The 12,299-nt window shown below is 37.5% G+C and overlaps 1 protein-coding gene across 1 annotated transcript; it reads right to left on the bottom strand.

Moving 5' to 3' along the window:
• Positions 1-2,855: 2,855 nt before the first annotated feature.
• Positions 2,856-12,107, bottom strand: zgc:173575. The gene is given in 4 exon segments (XM_088649570.1): positions 2,856-3,776; positions 7,089-8,383; positions 10,392-10,554; positions 12,019-12,107. Coding segments are annotated over 3 exon segments (2,271 nt in total). The 5' UTR covers positions 10,447-10,554; positions 12,019-12,107.
• Between the last annotated feature and the right edge of the window lie 192 nt (positions 12,108-12,299).

Here is a 12,299-nt window from a genome sequence, read left to right as displayed (position 1 = left end):
GAGCGCCGTGGGCGGGAAATTTGCCTTTACGCTGATCAACGAAATCTGATTGGCTGCCTGTATGTGCTCAGCGAAAGCCGATTGACTGCATGTAGGCGCTCAGAGAAAGCTGATTAGCTGTCTGTAGGCGCTCTGCGAAAGCTGATTGGCTGCCTGGTTGTCAATCAGTCTCGACAAAAAAAAAACAGAGGTATTTGTGTTCTTCAGTCTCTTCAGAGGAATATAACATTGTTTCTGTGCAATCCCTGATTGTATAACACCTTCAGTCAAGTCTGGCCATAAAGTTTTTTACATTATTTTATATTTGACTGCACAAATGTTCTCATTACATGTAAAACAAAGACATTCGCTCAATTATTAGTAGATCTCAGATTTCTTTACCTGTTTTTGGAATAATATATTTCAGTGACAGAATGGTTCGAGTTTGATAAACTCCTCTTATATGATAAAGTTGGTGACGTCTCTACTCATAACTGCTCTCCACTAAATCACAAACCTGCTCAATCTAATAATATTATTTCCCCAAATGCTCTTTCTGTATTCAGTCTGTAGAAATATAAAGTCATTTGCTTTGGGACTTAATATCAAGTGTTTTGCCTTGACTTTTCCAGTTCTCCTAAAAATGCTTTTATCCAAACTTTTGTTTCCTCTAAAATTGTATTTTTAGTTACTCTTTGAAACTAGAGTCTTCTTACTGTAAATGTATTAATGTATAGCGTTTTCTCTCTACATTTGGCATCCAGAGATTTTGATGTGTAAATGTGTGAACTCTAATGATTATTACATGGAAGACTTTTGCTTGGCGAGTCTGATATAAACTTACATAATATGCTGAAATTTAAGTCTTGTAACATGACTTTCTAATTCATAATGTCTCTTGTGTGTAAAAGTGTTTATTTCTTTGCATAATAAATATACAAGTATACCAAGGTAGCAAAAATCCTTAATAAAAATATTATACTAAGAAAACAAAATTTCTTTGAGCTCAGGGGTCTGTTCTTCGTACGTAGGCTACTCAGTTGGATTTGGTTATTGACGATTTGACGCGATCCAGGATCGTTTTGCTCTTCAAAGTTAGTTGTTGTCATAGCAACAGTTCTGGTAGCTCCAACCTGGTCGGGAGCAGGCACATTTCCTATAAACAGCTGAGTTCGGGTCAGTTCAAGCTAAGAAAATACTGAAAGTATGAAATTCAGAAATTTTCTTACAGTAGTAGTTATATACACTAGAAAATAGTAAATATTTTAAACTATATATTATATATAACTATATATAACTATATATAACTATATATATATATATATATATATAAAGTAAAAAAATATATTAATAAAACTTAAGCAATCTGCACTCCGAAATGAAAGTACAAAGACTGCCACCTGGTGGTGCAAAGAGAAAACTTGTTCGACCTCTCAGCATGTGTTATGACATAAAAGCTACAGATTGGGTGAGGGTACGCTGGCTACACAGAGCCAACAAACTCACGTCATGTTGGTCTTCACAGACTGGCTGGGCCCAGCCACCTTCCTACTGAATGACGGCACTCGACGGCATGCAAGCCACCTCCGTAAAGTGCAGCAGTCTACTAATACTTAAATGGAGCATCAAAATAAAGTGTTACTGAAAAAACAGCTAAATAACTCTGAATATTTGACTCACAGACATGAGATATATCGCAATCATATCTGCATTTAGCCTTAAATCTGCACCTTTAAATGACAAATGTTCTCTGGTTTAGCAAGCTGCATGTAACGAATGTAATGCAGAATTCCTAACCCTAAAACTTAACAGTGTCAGATCATCAAACAAATGTAAACATTAGTCAAAAATTACACAATTAAACACAATGTGCAGTTTTCAAATGAAGGTTTTTATTGTTAAAAGGAAGACAAAACACTGAATTACATAGCCCTGTGTAAAAAATGTTCCCCCATTAAAACATAACATAAAAACATAGTTCTCTAGCCATACCCAGACCTGATTACTGCCACACCTGTTCACAATCAAGAAATCACCTAAATAGGACCTGTCTGACAAAGTGAAGTAGACCAAACGAGCCTCAAAAGCTAGACATCAAGCCAAAATCTAAAGACATTTAAACACAAATGAGAAAGAAAATACTAGTGTCACGAGTAAAAAAAAAAAGGGGGAACTCAAAAAACTAAATAAAATAGACACTCGCTTACTGGCAGTGCTTGATGCAAATACAGGGTGAGTGACAAAATAATAGGCACACAAACGATCAATACCATACTGACAAACATAAAGGGAAATGATGTGGTATAAATATGAAAAAGGGAAATGAGAGCTCCTGTGACTGCAAATGAAAGCAGATGACAAGAGGTAATCTGTAACCCAGAACAGGAGGTGAGAGCAAAGGCGTGAGGTACGGTGACAGTACCCCCTCCCTCAAGAACGCCCCCTGGCATTCCCTCAAGACTAACAATAGACCTGATGAAACTGATCAATGAGAGAGCTGTTCAGAATATCCAGAGCCAGAATCCAACACCTCTCCTCTGAAGAGAAGTACCCAGAAGACCAACTTCTTCCGACAAAATTCAGAAGTGAGCAACGGATTTACCTTATGCTATTCCATGAAGCCCCATTGACAGCATTCATGAATGGGAGTAAAGTGACGCAACTCACGCGGGTAGGTCACATGACAAAATTGCAAATGTAGTACGTCCGAGTTCCATTCATACTGCTTACATTCAAACTGTATAGAACATAGTTTTTAAAAGACTGAGTAGTAGATTTAAATTCAAACGCAGTACCTACTGACTAGTAGGCGGTTTCAGATACAGCCTATGTGTTTCTTAAGCTGTGCAGAGTGAGCGAAACTCTGTAGACTCTGATCATGTCTATGGTTTCTCTCCAGTGTGAATTTTCTCATGTGTTTTAAGGGTTCCTGAGTGACTAAACCTCTTATTACAGTGTAAACACTTGTACGTTTTTTTTCCAGCATGAATCCTCTGGTGCCGTTTTAATTCTCCAGTTGTAATAAAAGTCTTCTCACACTCCAAGCACTTTCTCACATCAGAGTGGATCTTCATGTGTCGATTAAGGTTTGATGATTTGCTGAAACTCTTCCCACACTGAGTGCATGTGAATGGTTTCTCTCCAGTGTGGATCCTCATGTGTTTAATAAGGTGTGATGATTGGCTGAAACTCTTCCCACACTGAGTGCATGTGAATGGCTTCTCTCCAGTGTGGATCCGCATGTGTGTATAAAGTAGTGATGATTTGCTGAAACTCTTCCTACATTGAGTGCATGTGAATGGTTTCTCTCCAGTGTGGATCTTCATGTGTTGATTAAGGGTTGATGAGTGGCTGAAACTCTTCCCACATGGAGTGCATGTGAATGGTTTCTCTCCAGTGTGGATCCTCATGTGATTTTTAAGGTTGGATAATTGGCTGAAACTCTTCCCACATTGAGTGCATGTGAATGAGTTCTTTCCAGTGTGGATCATCATGTGTCGAGTAACGTGTGATGATTGTTTGAAACTCTTCCCACACTGAGTGCAGGTGTATGGTTTCTCTCCAGTGTGGATCCTCACGTGAATCTCAAGCCTGCTTCTGCTGGCCCAACACTTTCCACACTGGGTGCAGGTAAAACCACTCTTGTCTCTCCTTTTGAAAATACCATCAGTCTGTAAATGAGTTTTGTCCTCAATTTTGACATGGTGTTCCTCTTCTTTACTCTCCTCACACTCTTCAATAAGGTCTGAAATAAAAAAGTTCAGTTTGTAATAAGTCATAGAAACTCTCATCAAAAGCTACAGTGAAAAGGCACTAAACATTGGCTACACAAACCTTAATTTTGATGCATATTAAATGTAAAAACACAGCAGATCATATTTAGATTATTCTTGTCATATCAACCTCCTGGGGTCGGATTTTTATACGACTGATTTCAAGTCATTTTTGTTCACACTGATGAGACATAAATTTAAAAGCTGTAAATGACAATGATTTGTCATTCTGTGCATGACTGGTAAATCTGAATCTCTGCGAAAATTTGCCTCACAGACATATCTGCATAAAGCCTTAAACCCGCACATTTAAATGACAAATGTTCTCTGGTTTAGTAATCTGCATGTAACGAACGCAATGCAGAATTCTAACACTTAAAAGTTTCAGATCATCAAACAAATTAAAATATTAAAAACACAATTAAACACATTGTACAGTCTTTAAATGAAGGTTTTTATTATTAAAAGGAAGACAAAATACTGAACTACATAGCCCAGTGTGAAAATGTTTTTCCCCATTAAAACAACTTTATCACACCGACTTCAAGTTCTCTAGCCACACTCAGACCTGATTACTGCCACACCTGTTCCCAATCAAGAAAATCGCCTAAATAGGACCTGTCTGACAAAGTAGACCAAAAGAGCCTCAAAAACTAGACAACAAGGAACGAGTCCAATACTAAATCTAAAATCTTGATCAGGCACCACATTGTCTGGTCTCAGGTCCCATTTATGACCTCCTCGATGGGATATACCATAGGAGAACCCATTACAGATAACAGAGCTGATTGATTTGACTATTTGTACTAATATGACTTTAGTAGATGTTCTGAGGACCCTTTACCAAATTTGGGCACAATGTAATAAACCAACAATGGTGCTTTACAAGCCTTTCAACTTAAAACCTAACTAATTGCCTCAATTAAAATTTGCCATGAAGGTAGAGGTATCTTCAAATAGCTTGCCAGAGTTTTCTTCAAATCTTTCAAGTGTTTATTGCAACCAAGATAATCAATGGTTTTTAACCCTTATAGCAGATGAATAACTCTGAAATGTATGATGCCTGTTAATAAACAAAAGCTAGTCATATTTGCAGTGCATTGGTGTAAATGAAAAAAACTAGTATAAGAAACAGTATTTGTCTTGTAACATTTGATGCATAAATTACTAAGTAGTCTGTTAATGATTTACCCTGATGCATAATGGCTCTCCATGGCAACTCCCATTGTGACGGACCAAACCAAATTTAAAAACCTTGTGCAACAGTAAAACTTTGCTTTTTGCATTAGCTCGCTCATTCACACTCTGCCCCCTCTCGCCTTGCTCTCAGACACTGCACCGACCCATGATCGAGTCACAAAGAAATTTCCAAGCAACTTTTTAACGTTTAGGAACCGCCGAACCTGCAAAAAACCTGCTGTAAATAGACTCTCAGCAGAGTCTGTCACCCCAATAACAACTTCCACTCACAAGCAAGTGAATCCCAAGGACGTCACTGAAGCCAAGTCACCAACCAATCAGGAGCCAGTCAGCGAGGGAAACTCAAACAAATGTTGTCCCTTGCTGATCTGGTGCAAATTGAGTTCATGCAGCTAAAGATGAGCCAAATCTCTGCTTTTGGTTTCTAAGGTGTGATTCTAAGATCTAGTAAAAAGTGCTAGAATTATTTTAGGATGGTTGTCAAATCATTTTGCACAAGCACCAGAATTGAGAACCACTGCTGTGAGGTACTCAAAATGAATTGCCTTCCTAAAGATACTTCTCTACTTTAGTTTACCCCTGTAAATATTTATTTTATGTAAAATATTTAAAACAGTTTGACAACTTAGTCAATTCATTTCTCTGGAACAATAAGTACCCTAGGTTGCATAGGAGTAAATTGCAACAGCCAGTTGATAAAGGAGGATTGGGGCTTCCTGGGCCTTTAATTCATTAATACCCCTTCAGTTTGAGACATCTCGTGCACTTCTCCATCCCTCCTGAGAGAGCTCCATCTTGGTTAATAGTTGAACAAGCTATTCTACTTTCCCTTCCACCTCTACAATGTCTATCCACTCCATCCTTCAGCATGAATTGAGACGGTTTGCTGCTGAGTGTGACGTGACAGGGAAAGAAACAGCAGTCGGAAAGTCAGAAACCATGGTGCTTGACTGAAAAAAGGTGGCCATCTCCAGTTTGGAGGAGAGACCCTACCCCAAAGTTCAAGTATCTGCAGGTTTTTTTTTTCATGAGGAATGGAATGTGAAATTAAAACACTGATCAGTGCAGTGGCAGCAGTAATGCAGTTGATGTGATTGTCTGTTGTGGGAAAGGAGCATGGACAAAACGCAATGTTCTCAATTTACCGCTTATCTAGGTTCCTACTCTTTTCTATGGTCATGACTGAAAGGACAAGATCTCGGATACAACCGGACACATTTTACAAAAGTGTTATGACCCGCTTGTTTGAGTCGCAACATAAAAGAGAGATCAACAACAAAATAGCCTGAATGCAAATTATTTATTAGAAAATGTAAATCATAGAACAATCAAACAAAACAACCAACAGATGTCTAGGGATAATGAAGATAAAGAACTTAGGGTTTAATCACAACAACACTTAAACTACATGATACAAGTAATGCAAAACAAAACCATGAGGTTAAAGAGTCAGTGAGATGGCAGGTCTTGACATGAGGACTCCTGAGTAGCCACAGTGTCCTGGGGTAGCACAACAACTCTTATATACCCTTTGATGAGTAATGCAGGCATCCAATCAGGATCTACCACATGCTCCAATCTGGAGTCTTGTGATCATCACAGTGTATTAATATTGTAAAACTTATACCTGTCGCTCTGCTTAAACTATAAAATACTCATCAAGTTTGTATTCTACTCACAAAAAGTAAATGTAGTAAACTATAAAGAATCTTGAACCTAAAAGTAAAGAAACTTTAAAAATGCAACACAGGACAATTGAATGGGCTTTCTAAACTTGAGGCCCTGGTATACTGCAAACTAACTGTTCTTCTTTGATGTGCGGTGTCTTCCCAGTGATTTGTTTCTCATTCAGGGAGTCAGACAGAGAACATCATCTAAAACAACAACACTAGCCACGTGAATACACTGGAGAGTGGAGTACAGATGTATCCGCACCTGTACCATCACTTGCAAAGCGGTGCAGTTTCAATTTAGAGCTGTAATAAGTCTTCTCACACTCAGAGCACATATACTCTTTCACACCAGTGCATGTGCGTATGATTAGATGTCTATGGGGAGAAAAGTCTAGTGTGACCGCAGCTTGTAGTGCAAGTGAATGGTTTCTCTCCAGTGTAGTTCATAATGTGTAGATTAAGGGATGATGATTGGCTTCTCTCCAGTGTGGATTTTTTTGTGCCTACTAAGGGCTGATAATTGGCTGAAACTCTTCCCACACTGAGTGCATGTGAATGGTTTCTCTCCAGTGTGGCTCCTCATGTGTTGATTACAATTTGATGAACAGCCGAAAGTCTTCCCACAATGGGTGCATGTGAATGGTTTCTCTCCAGTGTGGATTTTTTCATGCCTACTAAGGGCATATATTTGGCTGAAACTCTTCGTACACTGAGTGCATGTGAACGGTTTCTCGCCAGTGTGGATCCTCATGTGTTGATTAAGGTGTGATGATTGGCTGAAACTCCTCTCACACTGAGTGCATGTGAATGGTTTCTCCCCAGTGTGGATTTTTTTGTGTTTATTAAGGGCTGATATTTGACTAAAACTCTTCCCACAGTGAGTGCAGGTGAATGGTTTCTCTCCAGTGTGAGTGATCATGTGAATATTAAGGTTTGATGATTGGTTGAAACTTTTCCCACACTGAGTGCATGAGTATGGTTTCTCTCCAGTGTGGATCCTCATGTGTTGATTAAGGTGCGTTAAGCAGGTGAAACTCTTCCCACACTGAGTGCAGCTGAATGGTTTCTCTCCAGTGTGGATCCTCATGTGTTGAATAAGGTGTGATGATTTGCGGAAACTCTTCTCACACTGAGAGCATGTGTACGGTTTCTCTCCATTGTGGATCCTCATGTGTTGATTAAGGTGTGATGACATTATGAAACTCCTCCCACACTGAGTGCATAAGAAAGGTTTCTCTCCAGTGTGCACTTTTTTGTGTCTACTAAGGGCATACATTTGGCTGAAACTCATTCCACATTGAGTGCATGTGAATGGTTTCTCCCCAGTATGGATGTTCATGTGTTGATTAAGTTGTGATAATAGTATGTAGCTCTTCCCACACTGAGTGCATGTGAACGGTTTCTCTCCAGTGTGGATCTTCATGTGTAGTTTAAGGTTTGATGATTGGCTAAAACTCTTCCCACACTGGGTGCAGGTGTATGGTTTCTCTCCAGTGTGGATTTTTTTGTGTTTACTAAAAGTTGATATTTGGCTGAAACTCTTCCCACACTGAGTGCATGTGAATGGTTTCTCTCCAGTGTGGATCCTCATGTGAATCTTGAGGCTGCCTTTTCTTCCAAAACTCTTTCCACACTGGGTGCAGATGAAACGATTCTTGTCTCTCCTTTTCAAAATATCATCAGTCTGTAAATGAGTTTTGTCCTCAATTTTGACATGATGTTCCTCCTTTTTAATCTCCTCATACTCTTCAATTAGGTCTGAAATAAAACAAACATTAGTTTAAGTCTTAAAATCTCTCTAAAAGCTGTAAAGTGAAAAGACACTGGAAACATTGGCTACACACACTGTAATTTAGATGCACATTAATGTAAAATAAATCAGATTATATTTAGTTTAGTCCGGTAAAATATACACATTTATGCAGATTCAATTCAACTGGTCTTTATTTCTCTAGCGCTTTTACAATGTAAATTGTGTCAAAGCCGCTTAACGTAGAAGTAAATCGAATTGTGTCAGTCCAGTTTTCAGAGTTTATGATCATAATTGATCATGAAAGCCATCTTGATCACATTGAGACAGATTTGAAAACTGTAAATAGCCTATTTTTATTCTTATACATTCATAATTAAAACAAAAGAAGTCACGTGATGCAGGCGTTGGGGATAGACGTGCTGTAGCGAGCTCCACTGACTAGCTATAATATTAACAGAAAATCCTGCTTTAATTTGTCTTACAGATAGAATATCGACTTCATCAACACATCGAAAAGTCAATATTGTTTATGATGGAACACATTCTGCGTCAAAAAGGACGTAAATCTCGACCAGTTTCTAGCATAGCCGAAACGAGCGATCTCGACATGCTGGACAACATGACAGAGGAAATGAAATTGATTGATTGATTGATTGTTTTTGACAATTTTAACAAAACATACAGATTAGTTAGACTAATTCATACATATTTTAAAAACTGTCGAGGATAAAATACACAAAAACGCCACAGGCTTATTTCCATTGTGGTGCTCGATATTCTTAAAAAAATGAATGATCAAATCATAAATGGAGTGCAAACATCATCAGCCGTTATATTCATGGCTGCTTTTGCTCTATTGACTTCCATTATAACCACATTTTTTAATTGAAAAGCTACAACAGCATATAATCAAGCAGTTATGATATTTGGTGTTTTCCCTGTAGGGAAGAGGTCAAATTTGTGATCATCAGTTACAGTGCAAATAAAACAGAGTTTCTGCCTTCTATATGGAGTACAGTGTGTGTGGGAGTGAGAGAGAGAGTCAGACAGACCTTACCTTAAAAAATAATCATCTCTGCTCTCAGAACACTGTAAACAGTAAGTTGATGGCGTGGGTTTTCTGATGGATGTCCGCTCCAGGATGGAGGAACACGTGTAAATTCTCCTGTCGTTATGATTATTAATAAAGTTGATTGTTTAAGTGCCTAGATTAATCGTTTTAGATTAAACACCAAATCAATCGGTCTGAGATCGCCTGAATAGGGTGGTCTCGGCTCGATTGAAAAAGCAAAATGATCCAACAAATAAACAGGCTAGGCTATATCACAGTGTATTATGGTTGTGTAATTGCCACATATACGGCAATATGAAGAGAGAACGATGAGTAGAGCAGGATGTCAATCCTACTGGTGAACTTGTGATTCATGTCAAATACGAAAGCATGCTGAAATATCACCGAGAGCTGTTTATCTGTCAGGAAGATCGACTAAAATTACCATCCGGTCATTTTTCCTTATTTTAATAATATAATATTTAGTATTGGGCCTGTTGTTCTGTTTCAGACTGCAGTCTCGCTTCATCTGTTAATACAACTGAAATGAGGCTATGAGAAAGTCTTACCGCTCAGATTTATGTTTGGTGACTGTCTGTGGGTGTCAAAATTAAAAAGTACACATTTTTGCACATGTTAGATAGATAGATAGATAGATAGATAGATAGATAGATAGATAGATAGATAGATAGATAGATAGATAGCTTCACCATAATGTTTTTTTATTGCCTATTTTGTTTAACAAACCTCCTTTCACTGAGCATTTGATCAGAACAAGGGAATAAAAGACAACTGAGCTTCAGTCCCTATTGTTGACCTTGTGAACAGAAAGTGTGTTTATTTCTCTCTGTCTTTATAGAAAATCATTTGTTTCTGTACAGTAAATCAGATCAACTGTTCAAAACTTTTCCTCATGATTGTTCTTCAGGCTGATTAATGAAGAATCAGGAATAAACACCAACCTATTTGTTGTTCAGTGTCTTCATGTTTAATTCTGCAGGGTTCTGGATCACTCATGTTCTCGCTGTCCTTCAATAAACTCTTCACTGGAGCCTGATGGGAATATCACAGTGTTTACAGCTGAACTGGAGGAGGAGGAGCTTCACTGGAGGAGGAGGAGCTTCACTGGAGGAGGAGATAATTATTATAATTAATATTCTGTTCGCTTATACTTATATTTTAATGGCATATCAGCAGCACAGGCTATATTCATGACAACACTTGTATTAAATATTCAATATATAATTGATGATCATAACTGTTTCTGAAACATCATTAATTGGTTAAAAACACACAAATAACAGCAACACTGATAAAGTCTTATAAGCTCTTTCAGTCTGATCAATGATCAATATTGTAAAATTCCTCCAGAAAACACATTTTTAAACATTTGCCTTCAAATATTTCCTGAATAAAAACATTCTCTAATATCATTTACAAATATACACTCTATTAAAATATGTTTCACCATCAAAATATTCTCACACAAGTTACACATAGGTTTCTCTTCCCTGTTCAGTAAATATGTGTGTAAGTGTTGAGTGGCCGATTCTACATCTCATGTGTGCAGCGTGATCATGTCTCTGATTGCCTACAGTTATCTCTCAATACTGTAATACATTCATTATTAAGTGTTTTATACTATTATACTAATCCCACATTCTGTTTTACTGCTAAAAAAAATGTTTGCGTCCCTTCAGAGGTTTACAGAAGAATATTTTAAGCTAAAAGATCAATATTAAACAACTTAGTGAAGGAATGAGATGGAGACACAAATGAAAGGTGCCCAGATACAGGGTTTCTGCAGGTTTCACCAAGTTAAATTTAAGATGTTTAAAGACCATTGTGAATTAAATTTAAGACCCATAAAGGGCTAAAGGCTAATGAATATTTCAAATGGCTCAGATGGAAAAGATTTTTATTTGCCCTTTCCAAAAAAAAATATATATATATATTTAATAATACAATAATACATTAATAATGAAAATATTTAATATTTTAGATTTTATTTCTTAATTAAATATTTAATTATTGTGTAAAAACAAGCAAGCTCTACTTGTATCCATACACTTTTTTTCCAACATAAAAACTATAATAAACTAAATATTTGCACAACAATCTGTCCAGGTCGGTGTCTTCAGCAGTAAATACATGGAGAACTTTTACACAAATGTTACTGTAAGGAAAATAATTAAACCATTATGATAAATAGAGTTAAAAATTACCTTTTTAATAAAAAGTGTAAAGTTTTATTGAGATGATTGTTGGTGATTGTTTGGGTTTTGGCCAGATTTAGTAGCAATACATGAACAAAGGAAAATTAAGACCCGTTTAAAAAAGATTTAAGACTTACAATACAATATTTCACTACTTTTAAGACTTTTTAAAGCCTAAAATTTGATGTTAAGACCCTGCAGAAACCCTGCAGATAACCCGTGAGTAACGCATTACAGAAGTGTTTACAGCCTAGCATCGAGCTAAAAACAAGAGACTATATTAGCATTGAGCACATATGTTAAAGCAGTTCAACCCGCAAGATAATTGCAGCAAATCTGCGAACGCTACAAAGGTCAGATATAATACACTTACTTTGAATAGACGCACAACACCCGAAACAGAAGTGGAGTTAAAGCAATTCAACAGCAAACAGCAAAGCTCTGCACTCTCCGCCTCACACTGAGCGCCGTGGGCGGGGTGTTTGCCTGCACGCTCACCAGAGAAAGCTGATTGGCTGCCCGTAGGAGCTCAGCGAAAGCTGATTGGCTGCCTGTAAGCGCTCAGCGAAAGCTGATTGGCTACTTGTTTGTCAATCAGTCTCGACAGCAGAGGGGAACATTTGTGTTCAGAAGATTAATTCTTCTTCAGTCTCT

Source organism: Danio rerio, chromosome 3 (genome assembly GCF_052040795.2).
Source record: "Danio rerio strain M-AB ecotype USA chromosome 3, GRCz13ab, whole genome shotgun sequence".
In the NCBI taxonomy this organism is placed as follows: domain Eukaryota; kingdom Metazoa; phylum Chordata; class Actinopteri; order Cypriniformes; family Danionidae; genus Danio; species Danio rerio.
The sequence above is the reverse complement of the archived record's forward strand: the minus strand, read 5'-3'. Positions and strand labels throughout refer to the sequence as shown.